The 26,396-nt window shown below is 41.7% G+C and overlaps 1 protein-coding gene across 1 annotated transcript in view; it reads right to left on the minus strand.

The window, feature by feature from the left end:
• Positions 1-25,401, minus strand: part of LOC115152177 (vesicular glutamate transporter 3-like) — a 40,009-nt gene extending 14,608 nt beyond the window's left edge. Inside the window, exons 1-5 of the mRNA XM_029696754.1 lie at positions 25,297-25,401; positions 19,269-19,521; positions 10,862-10,980; positions 717-831; positions 343-430 (exon numbers count right to left, since the gene is read on the minus strand). Coding sequence (XP_029552614.1) covers positions 343-430; positions 717-831; positions 10,862-10,980; positions 19,269-19,521; positions 25,297-25,397 — 676 coding nt within the window. The 5' untranslated portion in view covers positions 25,398-25,401. The remainder of the gene's footprint in view (positions 1-342; positions 431-716; positions 832-10,861; positions 10,981-19,268; positions 19,522-25,296) is intronic.
• Between the last annotated feature and the right edge of the window lie 995 nt (positions 25,402-26,396).

Here is a 26,396-nt window from a genome sequence, read left to right on the forward strand (position 1 = left end):
GGCAGATAGACAACACCTGCCTTCAACTGAGAGTCCCAACCCCAATTAACCAAACATAGACATACACTCACTAGACTCTACATAGAAATACCTAAACATAAACCAACACCCGGAATTACTAATCAAACACCCTTTTTACAAAAACACACCACCCTGAACCACATAAAACAAATACCCTCTGCCACGCCCTGACCAAACTACAAAAACAATTAACCTTATACTGGCCAGGACGTGACAGTTTCCATTACAGCTCACGTGTTTGTTTTTTTATATGGTATGACTATACGGTATGACCTCACATAAAAACTGGACGGAAACGTGGTTAGTGTTCATTTCACTTACCACAGAATGAGGTGGTGGCCAGACGACTTCTCTCTAGGGGAGGAGCCCATTTGGCCCACATCCCATGGCATGCTGGGTAGGTAACACCCTGTATAGCAAACATTACAGGGCATCTTTATTCTGAAGGGTCAAATAATCAACCTGAGTAAAGAGATAAAGATATATACAGTACCAGTCAAAAGTTCTGAATGATGTGTCCAAACTTTTGACTGGTACTGTATACGTGTCCCTATACTGCATATGAGCTTTGTCAAATGTATCAGTCATTATGATGACTAATGTTGCCACCTTCAATTGGGCTACATTTAGTAGATTTGGTTTAAATTTGGCAATGAAAGTGTCAATAAAATCCAGCAACACTGAAGATGACGCACCTCCACCAAGCCTTGTAGGATGCGGACTAACATGACACAGCTGTAGTGCCTCTTGGCTGCTGACGGGACGAACATATTCAGTATGGACGTGAGGAAAATGGCCGCCCCAAACACTCTGGGGAAACATTACATTATAGTGTGACTAGGTTATAGACAACAATGGTGAGCAAAAATTACTACAAAGGGTAGCATTTTCCAATATTTGCATACAGGATCTTGTAGGATCTTAATTTGAGCCAGCTTGCTACAGCAGGAAAATAATCCTTCAGCAACAGGAAATGTGAATTTTTGTAGGGGTTGATAACTTTTTCAAAAGGGAAAATCAAGTCTGACAAAGTGAAAACTTCAGAAACCAAAGTACAAACTACAAGTTTTAGATTTCCTGCATTGCAGAAAAGTTATCCTGCATCAGGGTGATAAAATTAAGATCCTACATCTGTACCCTCCCCTACGCATATATTTGGACAGTGAAGCTAAAACTTTGAATTTGACTCTATACTCCAGCATTTTGGATTTGAGATCAATTGTTTTATAGGAGGCGAGAGTTACAAAGGCAAAAAGCAGTAACTTCGCCAACAGTCAACACCAGCCATATGCAGGACCTGCAGATGGAGCTACATGAGCTAAGGCAGACATTTCTCAGCCACCACCATCCACTCTACAGAGTCCCACAAAAACCCAGGACCAAGCCAACAGCTGAATCAGAACGCACCAACCAACCAACCAATGCACCAACCCTGCTGAGCCCCTCCATCTCACAACCTGTAATTACTCCCATCATTCCTGCCATCCTCCACAGACCTGACGAGAAACCAGACAATATATTAATGATGGAAAGTTTATACTAGAATAAACTTTTCCCAAATAAAAAGATTGTCACGTTTGTCGTAAGGAGAAGAGGACCAAAGTGCAGCGTGTGTGTCGTTCCACATTTTTATTTTCACTGTGAAACTATGCAATACATATAAATAAACTGAATAACAAAACAACAAACCGTGACGCAGAGGTGAAACATACGCTAACTCAAAGACAATCTCCCACAAACAAGGTGGGAAAAACACCTACTTAAGTATGATCTCCAATTAGAGACAACAATGACCAGCTGCCTCTAATTGGAGATCCTCCCAAACAAAACCCAACATAGAAATACAAAACTAGAACATGACAACATAGAAAAACTAAACTAGAAAACCCCCCTGTCACGCCCTGACCTACTCTACCATAGAAAATAACAGCTTTCTAAGGTCAGGATGTGAAAAAGGTGGCAAAGTTATTGTGCCCCACAACAGATAGAGCTATGAGGCTCTTGACTGTGGCCCAGCTTGGCTCCCCCAGCCCTATCATCATTAACACAAGGACTAATGACCTACCTGCCCAACAGGAGAGGGTGGCCACATCACTAAGGAGAGTGATAGAGAGGGCCTCCACCATCTTCCCCCTTGCGAAGATTGTAATATCTACAGTACACTGCTCTAGAGAGATTTCCACCCTGCCACCATCCAGAGGGTAATTGTCAGGATCTCTCGGGACTGTATGCTATGGCCCAACGTACACCTGGCCCACCATCCCACCCTCAGCCTGGACTGTCTTTACGACAATGTACACATGTACAAAGAGACAGTCCCCACCTTCGCCAGGATGTTAAAGGATGTTGCTTTGGGTGGCCAGTTCACCTCACCCCACAGGAGCAGCAGACCAGCCACCAACTTCCTGAGACAAATCAGTTGCTCCTTTAGACCTGCATCCGTTGGCACCTCACAGAGGCTGGAGAACAGCCAGCAACACTGCCCCCCACACCACCCTCCATCGCTTTTCTGCTCAGGAACTGCATGCAGATACACTGAGCTATGCACAAGCCGTACGCAGTGAAAGAGGCCCCACGCAGAGTTTAGAAGATCACAGGCCACACTGCCCTCCACACACCCCTCTTTAAATCCCCCTACAACCTCCCTCCCATGCTACCAGACCAGGCCCGCCTCAGCACAGCTCAACCATACCCGGCCCATCACAACACAGCTCAATCAGACCCAATCCATCACAGCACCTCTCTACCAAATCTGGCTCATCATAGCACAGCTCAACCAGACCCGGCCTGCCTCAGCACAGCTGTACCAGACCTGGCCCATTACAGTACAGCTCTACCAGATCTGGCCCATCACAGCACAGCTCTACTAGACCCGGCCCATTACAGCACAGCACAGCTCTACCAGACCAGGATCACCTCAACTCAGCCCAGCTCTACACAGCACAGACCACTACCCTAGTGTCTGGCAAAACACTGTCGAGGGTAGTGCACCACATGATGCAGTCCACACCATGTATCATTCACATCATCAGCCCTCATATGCTGAGAGTTTGGAGCTGTGCACATGCAGAATGGACCATTAGCAGCCACTCCGGTCCCTGCAGCAGTTCCACTCCTTGAGCGGGAGCTTCATCCGGATGGACTGCTCTCCCAGTTTCAGCCCCTGCATCCAGCAACTTGAGGGAGTCTGTCAAATACTCAGTCTGCTGTGCTCTTACCTGGATGGCCAGGGACCTGGGCAAAGTCTCTGCTCACTCAACAAATAGCTGCAGATGACCCTATGCTTGTTAACTCTTATGGGAATGAGCTGAATACCCCCTCGGAATTTAAATATTGTAAGGGGCTTGGGCTAATGTACTGTACCTTAGTGTGTGATGTATGATAAAACAAATGTTTACACAATTGACGTTTGTGTACAGGACTCGTGTCCCGACATTCTGGTTCTCGGGAAACATGGTTAAATGGTTCTGTCTCTCATATAGACATTTAAGTAAATGATTATAATGTATTTAGATGTGACAGATTACAGAAAGGGGGAGGAGTGGCCATATATGTAAAATCTAATTTCATGGCGTCCCAAACTTTAAATATTTCTGTTGCTAGAAATTTGAGCTCCTGGTTGTACAATGGTTCTCCCTTTAAAAGTTGTGTTTGGTGGGCTATGGGAGAAGTGACATGCCTCGCAAACACCCATTAATACTGTACATTTAAAGTCCCTAAACTCGGCAAGAGTCTATTGTCCTGCTGATAGCCCATCAAGGGTGGATGGCTTCTAGCCCATCAAGGACACGTTGTTTGCAGAGTCAACAAACAGGAAGTAGAGTTCGAGAGCTCATAGATGTGCCTGGCATGGATTGTGACACCATCTCGTACCTCTCCCTCTTCAACTTGTCCTTCTCCGTCTGACTCTCCGCCAGTGCCGTCTGACTCTCCGACAATGACGAGTGACTTTCCGCCAATGACGAGTGACTCTCCACCAATACCACCTGGCTCTGGACCCATGCATCAGCTGATTAATTTAACAATCACGGCTAAATATGGCGCTGTACAACGGGACCGGTCGGGAGTAGTGTAGGCCTAACCTATTAAGGGACTGCAAGTGAAGAGCATAAAAATCCTAACATTTCCAAATATAAATCTGATTGATTTATCAAGACCAGTCCCCATGCTCTGTGATTCAGTGATATTTATTCCTTATTGTCCTGCTGATAGTTGAAATAAACATCAGCATTTTGAAATTGTATTTGTATCATTATTTTATTAATGAAAGCATAAATACTGTACAGTAACAAAAGCATAAATACTTTACAGTATATGCTTGATCTGACATTTTGCAGTTGCATGAGGTTTGGAGTTGGGATAGGATAAAGGATAAAGATAAAGGATAGGATAAAGTAATCCTTCTAACCCCCCCCGTAAAAGATTTAGATGCACTATTGTAAAGTGGTTGTTCCACTGGATATCATAAGGTGAATGCACCAATTTGTAAGTCGCTCTGGATAAGAGCGTCTGCAAAATGACTTAAATGTAAATGTAAATGTTAAATGAGTTAGAAATGTAAAACTTAAGAGTATTTTCTTTCTCACACCTACAGTAGCTGAGCTATTAGACTACCCTTTTGTAAATGTTGAAGAATCTATTGTCCTGCTAATAGCCCATCCTGGAAATGTTGTTTGCCTAATTCACAGCCTGATACGCCTGTGAAAAACAAAATGCCTCCAGCTGTCCATCACTACTGTAAATAAAAACACAGAATATCTAAGGGGCTTTTATATAATTATCATGCAGGGTTAATAATAATAATCGTTGGATAACAGATCGGCTCTCGTAACTCATTAAGAGGAGGCTTCTATCTTCAATATAATCATTAATTCAGAAGGTTAAACCCATAGATTTTTGGCCTGCAGTAGGTTATAATAAACAGAAAATTGCATGTCAATTCATAAACCATGTGCCATGGAATTGGTACAACGGAAATCTCTTCCCAACTATTTTGCAATCTATATGGCACAGCTGTCAATTGTTTGGTCCTTAAATGAAACTGGTATATATTTTTATTTATCACAATTTTCTTTAACCAATTTTAGTCTTTAATGCAGGGCCGACAGCCAAGTTCCTTACTTTCCCTCCTTCCACTTGATAAAGGTTCCAATTGATAATTAAAAACAAAAATCAATTAGTTTATTTGAGTTTAACCACAATATTTGTTGTATTATTTCTTCAGTCTTTTCTGGTGGATTAAACTGAAATTACAACCAACTTTCCATGACTTGTTTAAAAAAATAACAATATTTTGGAGATGATTTTGTTTTCAAATAACTGAAAGTGAGCGTCAAAAAGAAAGGAGGACCAAGGCACTCTTCATTTAATTAATGAAAATGCCTTTATTTGTATGGCATGTTCAATGGAAACAAAGTTTAAAAACTCTGACGTGTTTCGGCTGCATGGACTTCGTCAGGGAGTACCGAAAGTGAGCGGTTGTAATCTGAATAAAGGGAAAAGGCCATTCTTGAACACGGGGTGAGACATTCTTACTAATTTGTAAATAAAGCCAGTTTGTTATTTAGAATGATTTATTTCTGTTTTTAGAGGGAGAAAAACCAAAAGCCCACCGTGCCTATTTTTCAAAAATTGTCAGCCGACATGTCAAGCGTATTTCCCCCATTGTATTTACTCAAGTTCTCTCAGCTCCAGGACAACTGACAGTTTTTGTTGTTGTTGCCTGATGCTGGACTCTAGTGCCAGAGAAGAGAGACTCTCAGACTGAAAATGCCTCCATTAATTTACGAAAAGATTTACGAAAAAAGTTAATTGTGCCACAGTTTAGACTACCGATAGATCAGCGTTTTAACTTCCCTTTATGATAGTGTGGTGCAATGACAAAATGCCCCCATCTACCACTAACGGTCACGGCATAAGCTTGTAACTTTTAAAGGAAGAACTTCTGTAAATGTGTCCATAAACCAGATTACACATTTATTTCTTGCTGAGATGTACTGCCCCCCACTGCTGCCATGGCGGATGCTAGTGGTGCTATAGCTGAGTGTTTAACACCTTTTCTGTCCTCGAAGTTGGTCATTTTAGGGGATTTGAATCTGGATTGCCTATCCTTGGCCTCTGATCAATTTAAGAATATACAGTATGCATTCATTTGAATCTGACTGAATTTATTTCAAAACCCACACGGCTAAATGTGAAACACCCTGTTAACTCCTCATTGATTTCATTTTTTTTTTACTAATAACCCCCATAAATATGTGTGTAGTGGAGTATTTGCACATGCTCTCAGTGATCATTATCCCATAGTATGTATTAGAGATACGAAACAGCAAAATACTAATCCTTGTTAAATAAAAAAATATATATTTTTAAGTTTCCTCCTCAAGGGTTTTTACATTTGTTCTACTCTGATTTAGCCACTGTCTCCTGTATTCCTGTCCCTGAGTTGACTCTGGAAAATGTATCCTCTACAGGTATTCCTCTGGCAGATAAACACACCCCTTTTAAACAATTCAGAGTCAAAGATAGATCTAACCCTTGGTTTTCTTCAGCGCTATCTGAGCTCATTCAGATTAGAAATCGGACCTGGGCCAAAGCAGGGAAAACTGACTCTGTAGTGGACTGGAAATTGTTCAGACAATTGAGAAATAGATGTAGTATCTCGACTAAGAAAGCTAAATCAAGATACTATCTCTGACTCTGTTGGTGATCCTTCAACATTCTGGAAAACATTAAATGCTCTGAAGCGTACAAATTCCTCTTCTTCCCTGTATAAGCAAGTTCTGTCTGATTATGGCATAGTAACTGAGGAGAATGGGATAAGTGATGCTTTTAATCATAATTTTATCTCGTCAGGCTTTTTAAAAGAGAGAAACTGTTGTTTAATTGATTGCTCTTCCATCTGCCCGTCTCTAGCTGACTCGACGGTTAAACCCTTCAACTTCTAGTGAATCTTTGTTTTCATTTCAACAATTTACTGTCTGTGATGTGCTAGATGCCTTGCATAAAATTGATGTCAAAAAATCCACTGGGGCTGATATGCTTGATCCATTTTTGCTGCAGCCCTCTGCCCCCTAATTTCTGAATTATTAACCCATATTTTAACCTGATGAATATACCTGGTAATATTCCCAATGTTTGGAAGGTGGCCCATGTACTCCCCCTTCACAAAGGTGATGAAGACTGTGACCTAAATAATTATCTATTCCGAAACTTTCTTGCCTAGCTAAAATATTAGAATCGTTGATTAATTCTCAGCTAAGATCTTTCTTATCTTGGAAATGTATATCAGTCGGGTTTTAGACCAGGTCATGGCACTATCTTTACTGCATCCCTAGTTATAAATGATGTGGTTAACTGTATGGATAAAAGGCAACATTGTGCTGCCCTCTTCATTGACCTTTCAAAGTGTAACGGCCGTCGTATTGAGTGGACAGAAACGCAGCGGGAACGTGTATACTCATCTTCTTTATTAGAAAGAAAAACACAAACAAAATACTTTTACAAAATAAACGACGAAGACAGTCCTGTAAGGCTAAACGCTATACTCGGAACAACTACCCACAAACACAGTGACAAAAACCCCTACTTAAATATGACCTCCAATTAGAAGCAACGAAGAACAGCTGCTTTTAATTGAAGGCCAAACCAAAAACCCTGAACATAGAAATAGACTAAATAGAGACAGACATAGAAATATCGTAACATAGAACATTGCCCAAAACCCCCGAAACACACTAAACAAACACCCCCTGCCACGCCCTGACCAAACTACAATAACAAACAACCCCTTTTACTGGTCAGGACATGACACAAAGGCTATCAATACTGTTGATCACTCACTGCTAATTAAGAAGCTTTCCTCAATTGGCCTAGACCAGGCATACTTGACAGTTAGAAGTAAATGCGTATCTACGGATGGTGTTAAATCAGACTTCCTGTATATTACAAAAGGTGTTCCACAGGGGTCAATTTTGGATCCTGTACTTTTTACCGTTTACATTAGCCATGCTGGCTAAGTGTGCCTTGAATTCTAAATAAATCACAGACAGTGTCACCAGAAAAGCACCCCCACACCATAACATCTCCCCCTCCATGCTTCACAGTGGGAAATACACATGCGGATATCTTCCGTTCACCCACACCGCATGTCACAAAGACACAGTGGTTGGAACCAAAAATCTCCAATTTGAACACCAGACCAAAGGACAAATTTCCACTGATCTAATGTCCATTGCTCGTGTTTCTTGGCCCAAACAAGTTTCTTCTTATTATTGGTGTCCTTTAATAGTGGTTTCTTTGCAGCAATTCGACCATGAAGACCTGATTCACACAGTCTCCTCTGAACAGTTGATGTTGAGATGTGTCTGTTACTTGAACTCTGTGAAGCATTTATTTGAGCTGAAATTTCTGAGGCTGGTAACTCTAATGAACTTATCCCCTGCAGCAGAGGTAACTCTGGGTCTTCCATTCCATGGTCCTCATGAGAGCCAGTATCATCGTAGTGCTTGATGGTTTTTGCGACTGCACTTGAAGAAGCTTTCAAAGGTTTTGAAATGTCCATATTGACTGACCTTCATGTCTTGAAGTAATGATGGACTGTCATTTCTCTTTGCTTATTTGAGCTGTTATTGCCATAATATGGACTTGGTCTTTTACCATATAAGGCTATCTTCTGTATACCACCCCAACCTTGTCACAACACAACTGATTGGCTCAAATGCATTAAGAAGGAAATAAATTCCACAAATAAACTTTTAAGAAGGCACATCTGTTAATGGAAATGCATTCCAGGTGACTACCTCATGAAGCTGGATGAGAGAATGCCAAGAGTGTGCAAAGCTGTCATCATGGCAAAATGTGGCTCTTTGAAGAATCTCAAATATAAAATAGATTTGTTTAAAACCTTTTTGGTTACTACATGATTCCATATGTGTTATTTCATAGTTTTGATGTCTTCACTATTATTCTACAATGTAGAAAATAGTAAAAATAAAGAAAGACCCTTGAATGAGTAGGGGTTCTAAATCTTTTGATCGGTAGTGTATATGATTGAAATGACACCCACCCTGTATTCAAGAGCATGTTGTGTCTCAACCGGTAGGGTCTAAGCTACAACATATGCAAATATAAAAAAATCTAAGTTTACGCATTTTTAGATAATTGATATTAAAGTAATTAAAAGGTAATTTTAAAAAGGAACAAAAAATACATCCTAAAATTATGAAATTGTTTGACAACCCTGTTTGTAAGCTTTACATTTATATCAAACTCAACCGTTTATCTTTTCCAGCGATGAAGACATGGATGTTTCATGGTAGGGTGGGGTATGCAAAATGGTTCCACATTGAGCGCCTTTCTCCTGAATGTTTTGGCATTCAGGTTAAAAAGGTGATTTTCTGACCACTTCTACCATGGGAAAACATGTATGGAAAGTTTTGTTTGAAACAAAAGTGATGCTGTCAAAAAGTGAATGAATTGAAATGCATTTACCCTTGACACCTTCAAATGGGGGGACTAGATACATAAAGTGCATTCATTTCTAAACAGTAAAACAGATATGTATGAAAATACCCTAAAATTAAAGGTGACATTCTGTACTGTCGCTTCATATAACACATTTGATCTCAAATCCAAAACACTGGACATATAGAGCCAAATAAAACGTTTTTGCTTCACTGTCCAAATAAACACGCAGGGGAGTGTATGATACAGTAACAGCTACATATAGAACTATAAAATCTTAATGGACACTTAACATAAAACAACCAGGTCAACAACAACCCACCACAAATACTGTCATGGCCTGTACTGCTGTAGATCTAAAGGTTAAAACCTGTCGCAGGTAAAAGAAAGTGAGCCCCCAAGACTACCTTCCATTGACTCAACACCAATCATCAATGTCCCTGAACTAGTCAGTCCCTCCCAGGTCCCCCATAGCCTCGACTCCAGATGTTCTAGATTTAGGAGAATATGGTGTGATCTCTGGCACTGCAAGAATGGGTCTCCTTCTGACAGCTCAAAATGACCAATCCAACATAATAATATGACAGGTCTAATACATCTGCCTTTGAGGGACAGACAGAGATCCCATACGATTCTACTTCATCCCCATTGCTTTCTTCCTTCCTTCCACCCCTCCTTTTTTCCAAAACAAAGTGTAAGTGACACTTGTAATATTCCAGTGGCTGGCGTCTCAGGGAGAAATCAGATGCAGGATCTTTCATTATTTACTCTGTCAGTGGCGTGTTCCCATTTCCTGTGAAGATTTTATTACAGGACTACTATCAGCCCCATCAGAGCTGCACGCTCACCACACACACACACACACACACACACACACACACACACACACACACACACACACACACACACACACACACACACACACACACACACACACACACACACACACACACACCGGACGGCGTTAACCCTTACCTAACACACACACAAACACTGCATGCCTTTTTCACTTAGGTACCTGAAACCTTTCAGTTATAGCTCTAACGCCACACACTGACTACCAATGCCAAATATCCCGTCTTTCAGTTCTAAACCTCACCACACACATTGACTGACTGATTATTTCAGACACCCAATGTGTATGTTCCTGCACTTAACAGAGGTATGCATTCCAAACCTCCGTTATCAATAGTCAATGATCTTGAGCCACCCCAGTCACCTATTTAACACTCTCTAGTCCACCCACAAACCAGTTCTATTAAAATACCTTATATTTCTTGAATTTCCTGAGTTTTTTAGTATAGTAAACAGTGCCCATATTAGGACAGCCCCAGGGTCACAAGGAGTGAGAGCATTAGTAGTGGGAAGGTCTCACCTGTTGGCGGCCAGCTTGTTGGAGATGAAGCCTCCAGGGATCTGTGTGACGATGTAACCCCAGAAGAAGGAGCCATGGATCAGTCCCACGGTCTCTGGGTCCCAGTTGAATTGAGCTGGCTGGTGAAGAGGGATAATATAGGGTATTTAACTGGTTATGAGTTATTTCACATAAGAAGTGTTTGTGTATGTGTCCGGGGCTATTATGTTGTTAGAGTTTGAAAATAGAACCAGAGGACTGTTTGGGGGATGCTACTGTCCTTCAGAACAACACTTTAACTTTTCCATCCAAATATCAGCTGTTGAATAGCAATGGCACTATAATACAACATAATACAACATTCAAGGGTGTGTTCACCTGATCCCGTGTATCAGGGATGGATGATTAATGTAGTTAAGAGGATTCATCTCAAGATTTAGATATGCAATCTTTGTAGTATTTTGACTGAAGCCTATAGGCCTACATTGATGACTGCTGGCTAACAGGTGATGATAGATGAATCATTGATGATTCAAGTATTAGCCTATGCATGTCCATTTACTAGGCCTACTATGGAATTATATTATATTTGAAAACTTTTTCAAAATTAAATCACTGCGGGCATTGATATCACTCTGTGGTGAAGTCACTAAACTCGTCTTTCCACAATAGTGCCCTCTCAGTACTATTTTCGTGTTGAAAATGTTTGATGTTGTTTTCTCAAGTTAAACTATATATTTGTTCAATCTATATTCCATATAATCTTACAACAATTGCTGTCGTTTCATAATTTTATTCCCTTGCCGTTATTGCAACATTGTAGACAATTCGGTTTCATTTTCATACCATAGGCCCATTTATTTAGGTTTGATATGGATGCAGAGTTTGGGACTCACGAATAACGCTACACTCATGAGGAAACAGTTACTTTATTTCGCTCAATAAATGTTTCCTTAGTTTAGCATCTGTGTTTCCCCAAAATGTTTGATGCACCCATTTCATTCTGTTTTGTGTCCGGACTTTTCGGTGACAATGATATCAGTGCGCACCTGAGCGTTCACAAGTTTATTTCTGGCCTTCCCGCATTTGGTCAAGCCACTAAGGGCGCATGCGCATTATTCTCAAATCAAGTTGTATTGGTCACATACACATATTTAACAGATGTTATTGTGGGTGTAGTGAAATGCTTGTGTTCCTAGCTCCAACAGTGCAGTAATATCTAACAATTCACAACAATACACACAAATCTAAAAGTAAAATTTTGGAGTTAAGAAATATGTAAATATTAGTGGCATTGAGTAGAATCTAGTAGATTACAGTATATACATATGAAATAAATAAAACAGTATGTAAACATTAAAGTGACCAGTGCTCCATTATTAAAGTGATCAGTGATTCCATGTCTATGTACATAGGGGAGCAGCCTCTAAGGTGCAGGGTTGTCACGTTCGTCATAACAATGATCGGACCAAGGCACAGCGTGAGTAGCGTTCCACATAATTTATTACAAAGTGAAACTTTAGAAAAATACAAAACAAATAAAGAATAAACGAACCATGACTAACAATGCAACTACACATAAACAATATCCCATAACCCCAAAGTGAAAAACAAGCTACTTAAGTATGATCCCCAATTAGAGACAACGATTACCAGCTGCCTCTAATTGGGAATCATACAAATCACCAACATAGAAAATAAAACCTAGAACCCCACATAGAAATAAATAAACTAGATCAACCCCCAGTCACACCCTGACCTACTCTATCATAGAAAATAAGAGCTTTCTATGGTCAGGACTTGACAAGGATTGAGTAACCGTGTGGTAGCCGGCTAGTGACAGTGACTAAGTTCAGACCAGGGTACTGGGTGGTCTGCTAGTGATATTTTTTTACTGTTTATCTACCGGTAATACGGTTCCTGCATGAACATAAAAGTTTCTATTTTGACCAGATAACCATGTAGGATTTTGGTGAAATTGCTTTTACATTTTAAGACAGTTGTGTGCTGCAGAGGCTTCATGCCATCGGGGGGCATAGGGGCATGTACCCCTTCAGATTAGCCCTGTAAAAAAATATATATATATAAATAAAAATACAATATACTATTTATATATATTTATTCTCTGTAATACTCCTAGCCACTCCTAGCATGTACATCTTGGTGGGGAAAACTTCCAAAACATTTTTTAAATGCATGCCAGCAAAGCCACTACACAACAAAACACTAAACAATACACAAATTGCACTGTAACGGTGACCAGGGGCACAACTTTCACTGGGGACCCCCCACATTATTAAATTGCATTTTTGTTCTCCACAGTTTTATCATTGGAATGTGATACAAAACGAGGCATTGGTGTGCTTTAGGACCATGCAGACGCCTCTGAGTGCGAAGGCTGTTTGGAGTGTTTATCTAACTGGATAAAAAATACATATATAATAATAACAAGTTATGCCCCCCCCCCCACTTCTAAAACCAAAGTTGACCCCTGACGGTGACAAACGGAGCCCACAAACTGTTGGGGCCTACATAAAGCTGTCCCAATAGCAGAGCTTTCTTTTCAGCGACATGGAGTGACTCCTTACCACTGCTACACCTGGCTATCATCGGAGCCTTGTCTGGCTGTGAAACAGTTCATTCAGCCTCATTTACTACCTTCAAAAAAAACATAGCTGATATGGCTGACTTGCATGAACAAATGTGGTTTATGCTGACAATTGAGATGTACAAACTATGGCATAAGAGGGGGACGAACGGATAAGAGGCAATCCGTAATTTCGATTAAGACATTAATGAGCGAGCGAAGAAGTAGTCAATATGACTATATATATGAAGTAGTCAATATGACTATTTGTTCAGCACTTTGAAATGTACAGCGACAGAATTCAGAACGTTCTTACAGTATTCTCCATGTACACCAAGTCAGAACCGTAGGATAAATAAAGAGGGCATATAAGCAGACAATGACAATTACAATATTCTATGATTACATTTCTCTAAAAGAAGCTATAGGCTACATGTGTACCACCAAGTCAGAACAGTAAGTAAATTATGAGGAGGAAAGGGACCAAATTATTAGGGTGAGGCACATAGGCTACTAACAGCTTACTACACAACATACACTTAGTATTACTTTCTTAGCTACAGTATACATATCTCCCTGGCATGTTACATAATTTATGCAGCAGCATACAATACATTTTTGGACTCGCCTTGTTGTGCTGTGCTCTCTTGAACAGGGCGGTGGTGTGGTGGTCCTTTGTGGGCAAATGTTGTCATCAAAATCTGTCATTCTCTGGATTTATGGTGCTTTCACGACAACTGGGAAGTTGGAAAGAAACAAGGTCGAGTCACGACGTCAGTGATCTTCAGGTCAGAGCTCTAGAAAGAGGCCCGAGTTCCCAACATTTTTTTCCGAGTTCCCAGTTGTCTTGAAGTCATTGAAGTCTGAGATTTCCCAGTTCAGAGTTTCCAGTTGTTTTGAACGTGGCAAAAGTCATGCTGGATTGACAGCATGGCCAATGTATTCAACCTTCTATTGCCCATGATGTTCAATGTTAATCCTTTTAAGCCAGGAAAAGAGACCCTTAAACCCAGACTGGACCATACAGCCACTCCACTGAATAGCAGGCTAGTGATTGCTTTGCAACGCTTGCAGTTAGCCACTGATTCCTTCCAAACCACTCATTGTTGAATTTGTAATTTCCAACTTGTTGTGTAATGTTTATGTTCAATGGCCGATGAGCATGATATGTTTTATCTATAATTTCTCGTCATAATTTATCTTCATATGACAAGGATTGAAAAGAATTTGCCAGTAGATTGTCGACTTGATTCATAATGATGACTGCTAGCTTGCTAGCTAAGATTTTGAAAGTATGATGATGACATGATCAGTCCAATAAAAGCTACAGTAGATATAACGTGATTTGACGTCATTTAATCTGTGGCCAATGACCTTGAGCCTTCTTGGACGGGCACTTCTAATGTATATCTATGGCAGCGCCCAAAGGGGCTTTCATTTTTTAGCTCTACCTGTAGATTTTGACGTGACGTAGTGTCTCCATGAGTGACAGAACACTGAGCCAATCACGGTGCAACTAGAGAACGTTACCAACCCATGCACTCCATATTTTCCACTGGTTGCCCCACCCCCACAGAAAGCACTGACCTAGGCTGAAACACCTGCATTTTGGAGCTGCCTTTCTCAAGAAAGCAAAAAAGAGACCATGAATGCGGCTTTATTAACACAATATTTCTTTTTTTATATATATTGTTTGCAAACTGATATGTGACACATATTAATGCCAGAATAACATGCAGAACAGGCAACAAAACAGGTGGGGCTCAAACATGCCCTGAATGACGGGTCACCACTGTCCACTTAGCAATTTAATGAAGTTGGGTTTAGGTTCCCAATCTCCTAATTAGCTACCAGTAAGCCATTTCAGGCTATCAATCAAGTTAGATTAGCTAGAGTAGACGCCTGTATCTTTGTAGTGACTGGGTTGATACACCATCCAAAGTGTTTTTTAAAATCTTTATTTTAACAGGGAAAACAGACTGAGACCTGGATCTCTTTTACGGCTGTGCCCTGTGTAAACATGTTGACATGTAGTTTTAGGCATACAGACAAGAACATTTCAAACATACAAAACAAAGACACAATTCAACAGAAACAATCACAGACAAAATCATATTGGCCCTCCATAACATTTTTAAAATGGGCAAGGGACACCAGAGTGTCTAACTTAAGTTTTATCTGCAGTTTGTCCCATAAATAAGGTGCAAAGGAACTAAAGGCAGTCCTACCCAACTCTGTGGAGACCGCAGGAGTCTCTAATGTAATCCACATCTGTGATCTGGTTTTAAAATTAGTATATCTAGTGGAAATTAATGATGATATATATGGAGGTAGTTTTAAAAGAAGTGCTTTATAAATAAACAAGAGAGCATGTTGCTCTCGCCTCACAGATAGAGAGGCCCAACCCACATGTTGATATAGGATACAGTGATGAGTTTTGTAACTATCACCTGTGATAAACCTGAGTGCACAATGGTAAATAGCATCCAGTGGTTTTAATGTGTTTGCCGATGCATGCATATAGATAATATCACCATAATCTAAAATGGACATAAAAGTAGCCTGCACAATTTGTTTTCTATTTACAGAGGACAGACAAGCCCTGTTTGTCACGGTTGTCGTTGTGCAGAGACAACCAGGCGCAGCAGGTTGCGTGCTCATCATTATAATTTATTAAGTAAATGTGAACACGGGAAAACTAATAAACAAAAGAAGAAGTTTAACAGGCTATACTTACAACAGCAGTGCTAAAGACAACTACCCACAAAATACAAACAAAACCCATACCTATATATAGGACTCTCAATCAAAGGCAACTACAAACACCTGCCTCCAATTGAGAGTCCAACACCCAATTACCTAACATAGAAATACTAAACTAGAGATAACATAGAAATACAGAAAAACATAGAACATAACCCAAAACCCAGAAATAATAAAACAAACACCCTTCTAATCAAACCACCACCCCGAACCAACCAAAACAAATACCCTCTGCCACGTCCTGACCAAACTACAATACAAATAATACCTAAATACTGATCAGGACGTGACACTGTTTCTGTAAAGGAACCCTATCTTGAATTTGAGCTTTTTCCCAATTCAGTAACATCTTTTTAAAAGAAAACCTATCATCTAACCATACCCCTAAGTATTTATATGCAGAGACCTGTTTGATTTGAGTACCATCCAAGCTAGTGATTACAAAAGTGTTTCTAACTGAGAGTTTAGACCTAGAGAAAAACATGACATTTGTTTTCTTAGCGTTTAAAACAAGTTTAAGCTGTAAAAGAGACCCCTATAGTATCCTAAAATCAGACTCCAACTGCATTAAAGCTTGGTCTGCTGTTGGAGCAATAGAGTACATCACTGTGTCATCTGCATATAAATGGAATTTACAATATCTGACATCATCACCAATGTTGTTTATATAAAGTGAGAACAATAGTGGGCCAATTATTGAACCCTGAGGGACCCCTTTAAGTGACCCCGTCGACCATGACGGCCTGAGTTCTATCTTTAAGATAGTCATAAAACCATCGGCAGGCATCAGTGCCCAGTCCTATAGATGACAGCTTACTCAAAAGGATAGCATGGTCTACAGTGTCAAAAGCTTTTGACAAATCTACAAACAACACAGCACAGTGCTTTCTACCATCTAAGGCATTTGCAATATCATTTACAACAAGCATAGTGGCCGATGTGGTACTGTGTTTAGATCTAAAACCAGATTGACACACAGAGTGTAATTAATAACTTCACCATACTCAAAGGAATATTCCATTTTTACCTATCTACCCTTAGGTGCCCTTCTTTGCTAAACATGGGAAAACCTCCCTGGTCTTTGTGGTGGAATCTGTGTTTGGAAAAAAACAACTGACATGAGCAAAACATCTGACATGTACATGTTTGTGAGAATCTCACCTTTGCACATAGAGGTCATTAATGTGTAGCACAAACAGTTCAGAAGCTATAGACCAGTGGAGGCTCCTCAGATGAGGAAGGAGCTCCTCAGAGGTGGAAGGAGAGGACCATCCTCCTCAGTGAATTTCATAAAAATAAAAATGTTCAAACATTTAAAACGTGTCACGTCACCAAATAATTTATTAAAACGCACTGTTTTACAATGAAGGTCAACAGTAGACTCAACAGCACTCTGTAGGGTAGCACCATGGTGTAGTCGGAGTACAGATAGCTTAGTCCTTCTCTGGGTACATTGACTTCCATACAAAACCTAGGAGGCTCATGGTTCTCACCCCTTTTCATAGACTTACACATGAATTATGACAACTTCTGGAGGATGTCCTCCAACCTATCAGAGCTCTCACAGCATGAACTGACATGTTGTCCAACAAATCAAAGGATCAGAGAATGAATTTTGTACTGAAAGCATAAGCTACAGCTAGCTAGAACTGCAGTACATAAAATGTGGTGAGTAGTTGACTCAAAGAGAGAGAAAGACAATAGTTGAACAGTTTTTCACTTTCACTTACTTTGCTAGCGAATGCAGCCAGCTAGTTTAGCCTACTCAAACACCCAGCTCAAACAGAAAAGGATGCTATGTTAGCTGGCTGGCTGTGGCTATCCAACACTGGAACTCTTCCAAGCCAAGGTAAGCTTTTGGTTTGATTAATTTATTGTCACGAAGGCCCGCTAGTGTAACTGCTAAACTGCTTTCTGATTGTACACTGTACTGCATGATTGTAGTGGGTTTACTAATGCGTTAGTTCTGGTAGCTATGTTAATTATAACATTAGCTAATATGGTGACGATGATGTAGGCTGTGTGTTGGGATTAGTGGTTAAAATATGAAGGTTTGGCTTGGAAAGTTTTTTTTTTGCCTGTTCACAGACAGCTGATGTATTGTGTACTGAAGTCCACAAGCAAAGGGAAAAAGTGAGAGGAGGAGAGTGCGTAGATGCGAGAAGGAATTATACAATGCTCAAAGGGATCATGCTGTTTGTATGTGGCTGCTATGAAAGTGAACTGTGTTTACGTGTGATCAGGGGTGTATTCATTCTGCCGATTCTGTTGAAAAACATTTCTTAAACGGAAGCAAACAGAACGAAACAGGGATAAACACATGCATTTTTTGGAATAGAAACGCTCGTAAATAAATACACCCTTGATCATCTAGATGCAGGCAAGAGTGTACAAAGGCGGTATTGAATGTGTCGATGTCTGTCACATTGATTACTCAAATTTCTCTCAACCTGTGCACCTACGTTGTAAACTTTCATTCATAGGCTAGGTTGTAATGGGTATGGGGAAATCATGTAGTAGACGAAACTTTTCGATGTTACACTGAACTGGGTGAATGGAATATGAATGACAGTCATCCAATATGCTGTAATAGAATAAGGCCATGCTCATTAAATAAAAATAGTTCTCCCTCATCTTAGACAGCACCGACCGCCACTGCTGGGCATGCATATTTCTCTCCCTGTACGGCACGTGCAATTTGAACACACCTCGAGATAAATATTGTTTTCTCGCATTGTTGCGACAGGCTGAACAATTGAATAGTTAAACTATTCTACTATGGGGATGTCTGATTTGGCCGAAGCTTACTCGTGTTTTTGTCTGTGGAAAATGAAATGTGGACAACAATTTTTCATAATTCAAATAACCAAAGCAGGTACCAGGTATAAGCTCCGCCTGGCTCTCATTTGGATCATAGGTGCCGTCCGACTCAATTTGACCCCTGCCTCTACCTGTCTACCTCCTGCTGCTTCATTGCCCTAACGACTGCTACAAAATTTCTATTTTACACACTACATAATGCACACCTCAATCTATGGAGTCTTGTTAATGTCAGTGAGATATTTCTGTCTCTCTCACCTGGAGTACAGGTGTCCCATTGATATAGACCGTGTTGTTGTTGACCATCTCCACGATGGCCACCCCCAGGTTGCAGCGGATGCCAAAGGAGATGCAGAAACCCAGTCCACTGAGGATGGCGATGATGTAGCGCTTGGGCAGGCCGCAGCACCCGCAATCAAACAGAGGGGCACTGTGGCGAGGGGTCACCTGTTCCGCGTCCTCTGTCAGCTCCATCTGGTCCTCCTCGTCCGTATTGGTGCCATCGATTTTCCTGTAACACAAAACATGCAAGCCGAGACAGATACCCAGCAAACAGTCAATCTTCCTACAATGTTCAGCAGGAGGACATTGGTAAGTGTTTAATTGGTGACGATGTCATACTGCACTACATAGTCCTGCACTCTTACAAAAAAAGGTTCCAAAAGGGTTCTTTGGCTGTCCCCATAGGAGAACCCTTTTGGTTCCAGGTAGAACCCTTTTTGTTTTCAGAACCCTTTTGGGTTCCATGTAGAACCTTCTGTGGATAAAGTTCTACATGGAATCCAAAAAGCTTCTACCTTGAACCAAAAATAGTTATTCAAAGGGTTCTCCTATGGGGACAGCTGAGGAAAACTTTTATGTTCTAGATAGCACCTTTTTTTCAAAGAGTGTACTACAAATAAGTACGGTGTATACAAAAAGTATTTGTATACCTAATTCCCTTGAATGACACTTCATGTTAAATCTACTATGATATTTAAAACAGTCTTTAAAAGACAAAGACCATTCCTGATCTTACCCTTTCTGTCTGCAATACTATTATTTTATTTTTTTTAAACTGAGGAAGGAGAGGAGACTCCCAACCGCCTACTCCCCATGGGAGGTCATAAGGTGAAACTAGGATGCAGTTCTGAAAAGGTCACTGTGCATCTGATATTTGGCTCCCCCTCCCCCCACGACTATAGACCTGTTCCATTACCCAACATCACTCTCGACCGTCATCCCGCAGTTAGCAGGAACTTCTTTCTTCTGGCCGCATCAGATCTCCACCTGAGTTCCTCTCTCTGGGCAGATATGATGATGGTGTTCAAGGGGTCTATATTTTAGCATGCATTTGGTCTCCCTTGCACACACTGTACATCCATTGTTAGTGAATGGCATGTCCTAACTATATATACTGTATGTTTTCAATCCATCGAATAGGGACAGCTGTAGTGATTCACAGGGGAACAAGGTCAGTATTTGAAGCGTCATCCCATTCATCACAAACGGACTGAATGTAAACGATATAAGTATTTTTGTGTTACATTGGTGTGTGGAGTTTGTAGAGCACCACCCTCAGTGGGGTCGGAAAACAGCCCGATGCATCTTGTTTTCAGGGGAAATGAAAAGAGAGCCTGTGACACGACTTCCACTTTTGGACGTTAACAAGGCAACACTCCACCTTAACTCCTCCTCCACATTTACTTGATTGGTTGAACAGTTTTTTTTCTTGCCAGGACCAGAAAGAAAGAAACAGGGCTCAGTTGTCTGCTGCGTAAGGTTAGTACAGCACAAATTCAATGGTTGACAGTGTAATAGATATCCTCAGCACTCCTCCAGGCAGCTAACAGACAGAGTGTTTGATAGACAGGTGGGCAAACAGTAGAGATTCTCGCAAACTCCTATCCAATCTCATAAAACAACCTGAAAAAATCACTTTTGGTGTAATTATATTTAAAATAATGGTTCTTTGCGGAACCTTAGGAAAGGCTTATAGCAGCATGTGTTCCATTTAGACATTGTCAAAAATGGTTCTGCATAGCACCAAAAGGGGATGTTACAAGCCAAAGAACCCTAATTTGGCACTATTGTAGACTGAGTCAGCCATTTTTGAATTTGCACCATACTCAGGTTCCTTAACTAATACACATGTTATTTGCTGCAGAACAGGTAAAGTGCACCTAAAGAGAACTGAAGTGTCAAAGCATTAGCTGAAGCAAAACAAAACAGCCACACATACAAAAAAAAATATCCCTTTATTAGTCCCTTGATGTCAAGGATGCTGGGCTCCATTCCTTTTTCCTCGCACTCTTCAGAGGTCTATAGTATGTACACTTCATTCACTGCTTCATTCATTCACAAGTCTTTCATGTGCAAGAAAACCTTTATAATGTCTTGCTTGAAAGGCCCACATTCGTAAAAAAACAAAAGGCTATTTTATCCCATGATCTATTAGCAAGCAGAATCTTACTCATTCCTGCCTCCCACAGACTGTCACCACTGTCTTTCCCAACCCCCTAAGCCCCCATCCTTCCACTCCAACTCAGCCCTGTCTCCCAATCCACTGATCCCCCATTGAAATCCCACTATGCCCTCAGATGAACCATCAAACAGGCAAGCGTCAATGCAGGACTAAGATTGAATCCTACAACACCAGCACTGACGCTTGTCGGATGTGGCAGGGCTTGCAAACTATAACAGACAACAAAGGGAAAGCCAGCCGTGAGCTGCCCAGTGACACAAGACGAGCTAAATTCCTTTTATGCTCGCTTCGAGGCAAGCAACACTGAAGCATGCATGAGAGCACCAACTGTTCCGGAAAACTGTGTGATCACGCTCTCCATAGCCGATATGAGTAAGACCTTTAAACAGGTCAACATTCACAAGGCCGATGGGCCAGATGGATAACCAAAACGTGTACTCAGAGCATTCACAGACCAAATGGCAAGTGTCTTCACTGATATTTTCAATATCTCCCTGACCGAGTCTGTAATATCTACATGTTTCAAGCAGAACACCATAGTCCCTGTGCCCAAGAAAGCAAAGGTAACCTGCCTAAATGACTACTGCCCCGTAGCACTCACGTCGGTAGCCATGATGTGCTTTGAAAGGCTGGTCATGGCTCACATCAACACCATCCTCCCAGAAACCCTAGACCCACTCCAATTCGCATACCACCCCAACAGATCCACAGATGACGCAATCTCAATCGCACTCCACACTGCCCTTTCCCACCTGGACTAAAGGAACACCTATGTGAGAATGCTGTTCATTGACTACAGCTCAGCGTTCAACACCATAGAGCCCACAAAGTTCATCACTAAGCAAAGGACACTGGGACTAAACATCTCCCTCTGCAACTGGATCCTGGACTTCCTGATGGGCCGCCCCCAGGTGGTAAGGGTAGGCAAAAACACATCTGCCACACTGATCCTTAACACTGGGGTCCCTCAGGGTGCATGCTTAGTCCCCTCCTGTAGTCCCTGTTTACCCACGACTGCATGGCCAAGCATGACTCCAACACCAACAGTGGTAGTGTCACGTTCGTTGGAATAATTAGATCAATGCGCAGCGTGAGTAGCGTTCCACATCTTTAATATTAAGTGAAACTAAGCAACATACAAAAACAATAAAGAATAAATGAAACGTGACGACAAAGAACCTACACATAAACACAATATCCCATAACCCACAGGTGGAAAACATGCTACTTAAGTATGATCCCCAATTAGAGACAATGATTACCAGCTGCCTCTAATTGGGAATCATACAAATCACCCAAACATAGAAAAACTAAACTAGAACCCCACATAGAAAATATAAACTAGATTAACCCACCAGTCACGCCCTGACCTACTCTACCAAAGAAAATAAAAGCTTTCTATGGTCAGGACGTGACAGTACCCCCCCCCCCCCAAAGGTGCGGACTCTGACCGCAAAATCTGAAACAAAAAGGGAGGGTTAGGGGGGGTGTCTAGTGTCGGTGGCGGCTCTGGTGCAGGACGAAGAACCCGCTCATCCGGCAGCATCGGGGGCGGCTCTGGTGTGGGATGAAGAACCCGCTCATCCCACGGATCTGCCAGCTTTGGTGGCGGCTCTGGTGCGGGCCGAAGAACCCGCTCATCCAGGCTGAACCGTGCTTAAACTGGGCATCGGCGCAGAGGAAGGCTCCGGCCATGGAACGGGACTGGATGCTGTGTCTCGACTGGGCATCAGCGCAGAGAAGAGCCCCTGCCATGGAGCTGGACTGGACGCTGTGCTTGGACTGGGCACCAGCGCAGGGGAAGGCTCCTGCCATGGAGCTGGAGGCTTCGGACCGTTGACCGTCTCAAGAGGCTCTGGACCGTGGGCCGTCTCAGGAGGTTCTGGACCGTGGATCGTCTCAGGAGGTTCCAGACCGTGGACCGTCTCGGGAGGTTCCGGACCGTGGACCGTCTCGGGAGGTTCCGGACCGTGGACCGTCTCGGGAGGTTCCGGACCGTGGACCGTCGTTGGAGGTTCCAGACCGTGAAACGTCGCCGGAAGCTCTGGACCGGAAACTGTCGCCGGAAGCTCTGGACAGGGAACTGTCGCCGGAAGCTCTGGACCGGGAACTGTCGCCGGAAGCTCTGGTGGTCAGTGGTGGTTCTAGACCCTTTCAACTGGGGGGGCCAAGCTGGGGCCAGTTGTACTGTTAGAGGGGCCAGTTACATTAGACGTTATTGTTGTCATATCGTTTTCTTCACTGCATTGCAGGCATTAGCAGGCAAAAGACCATGTTCATAATCATCGTCTTTGCCACTGTCTAATAATGGATGTAAAAAAAGAATGATAGCAAAAATGAGTTATTTAAATATTATTCCATACAAGGGGGTCCAAAATTGTTGTCACAGGGGCACTGCCCCCCCCCCCCCCCACAGAACCGCTAGTGATTATTATCCAACCTTTTTTGTACCAACGATAGCTTACATTTCAAGAAGCAATTCAGAACGGACTAAAACAGTGTTCGTTTACTGACAGACTGGTCAGTAACATCCTAGAGAGACCCTATTAAGAGAACATGTCATTTCCATAGATGTTTGTATTTCGGCCAATAAATTTAGTCTCAGTGAAGTATGGCCTCATAGGAAATAAGATAGATAGATAGATAGATAGATAGATAGATAAGATAAGATAAGATAGATAGAACTCAATGAATGATGTAGTTTGTCCCAGAGCAATCTGGATTACCTTCTTTTGGAAACAAATCTGGTTACATCCAAAAATTAGATTGCACCTAATGATTCATTCTGCTCAGATTTAATTTCTCTTTTCCTCTATTGGTCTCTCTGGATTCACATTTCTTAGTTTCACCTGCTAGTAATGATTTGACCAGTTTGGTGGGATTGCATTTTCCCACAACATGGATCCTTGTGGACTTTGATGAAAGATTTCACTTTGCCTTTTCCCTGTGTTTGTATAGTGTTTAAAATAAAACTGATAAAATAGAAAGTAACCTGACAACATCATTCATTTTACACACATTTAATGATGACACATTTTCATTGTACTGATATTACGACCCTAATATAAATGATAATCGCTTGTTGGATAAATTTGTCCAGTTCACTTTTTTAAATATAATTTCAAATGTATCTATTTCAGACTGCACAGTGAACACTGGTTCTTAACATGCAATAATTCCCTTTCACAGGAAATTGCCCACTTACTTGGTTTATCTCTTTTCAGACAACAATCCACCTCACATGTGGAAGTTCCATATTCATCATCCTCCCCTTGTGAAATATATATCAGATATGAAATATGCATCATAACGTCTTAAGATAAAACCTGTGATTACATCACTGGCATTGCCTGGCAAGCAAAACAATTAAATATTTAGTTATCTCTAAGATCTCTGGGTACAGTACATGGTGAGCTTAATGTTCTTCAAACCTCCTGTTTTCCTCCACTGGCTTTGTTCATAGTTCTTAGAATTTTGACCAAATCATCTGAGTTTGGGATTATAACACTGCAATCATTTTACCAGTGGATATAGAGATTTTTTATGCTAGCCTATAGAACTATAATTTGGATTAGAATCTTGACCAAGCTATATAAAGATCCTAAAATACAATAAGATAACTAAGATAAAATACCTAACAGTACTCAGAAATAAATAATATATACTTATGAAATGATCTGATCTGTTGCTTCAAGTAGATATCAAAACTGCACTGTGCTGTTTTTACCCCATTGAGTCACACACATATCTCAGTCAGAGAGCAGAGATTCACACTCATTCAATCCCAGTTCTCCCAATACTTCCAGACAGTCTCAGACTCACCTCTGCAGGTTCCCCAGGCCGTCTCCTACTATATTCTTCACCTCCTCCTTCCCTGGTTTCAGAATCTGCTCCTTCAGCCCTGCTAACCCCCCGAAAGGCATCTTCCTCTGCTTCTCCCTGTCCTTCTCCCTCTCTTTATTTCACAGGAGTATGTATCTCCCTCTCTCTTGCGCGCTTTTCTCTGGGAAAGACAAGCAAATATCTGCTAGATGTAGTTGCTCATTCTTCCTGAGATTTTAGGCACAAAGTGGCTTGCTCCGCCTTTGTGTGGTGCCACGGATCCCTCAGACGTTCCTCAGATGTGAGATGGGCTTCTGCTGTCTGCTCCTCTCTGGCATGACCAGGGGATCAGACTGGGAGGCAAGGGGATGATGGGCAAAGTGAGGAGGGGCTAGGTGGAGGTGAAAGGTGATCGTGTTGAGGCTAAGGGTGTGTCAGATGAACTCCTCAAGGTCCAAGGCACCAGATAGAGCTCCTAGCATGGCATAGTTCAGCTCACCTTCAGAAGGCTTGGTGGGAAGAGAGATACAGGGAAAGAGGGAGGGAGAGAGAGAGGGAAAGAGTACAATCCCCCACCTCAGTATCTTGGCATGGTGAGCTATGTGTGGATGGGTGCAGCAGGACTGAACAGTCCCCTTTGCTTTCCTCTCCATCTGATAGCTCCAACACTAATTGTGAAGAGGATCTGGGGTACCTGTCTGCTTCCTAAAGCCTACCCACCCCCCCGTTCCCTCATTAGCTCCCCAGCCCTCTGACCCTACCTCTTTAGCCAAGAATGTTCATCTGATACCAACCCAGTGGATGAATGATTTAATATTGACAAGTTGCATTCAGAGAGACAAGAGCAGCATGGCTGCTGTGGTGTAATATGTGCGCAGGTGAAACGTAAGACGCAACTATCATCAGGTTCACTGGTACACCACTCCCACTCTTTGCCAGCGTTTCCATAGCACTATCATTTGGATTAGCTGTCAGCAGCAACAGAGTTAGCTACCCATGAGCTATTCAGACAGATGGACATTTACCTGATTGTGCATCTATTCACAGTCACACCAAATTACACCTTTATGTGAGTTTCCCATAACTAAATGCTTATTTAA

Source organism: Salmo trutta, chromosome 17 (assembly GCF_901001165.1).
Source record: "Salmo trutta chromosome 17, fSalTru1.1, whole genome shotgun sequence".
NCBI classification, from domain to species: Eukaryota; Metazoa; Chordata; class Actinopteri; order Salmoniformes; family Salmonidae; genus Salmo; species Salmo trutta.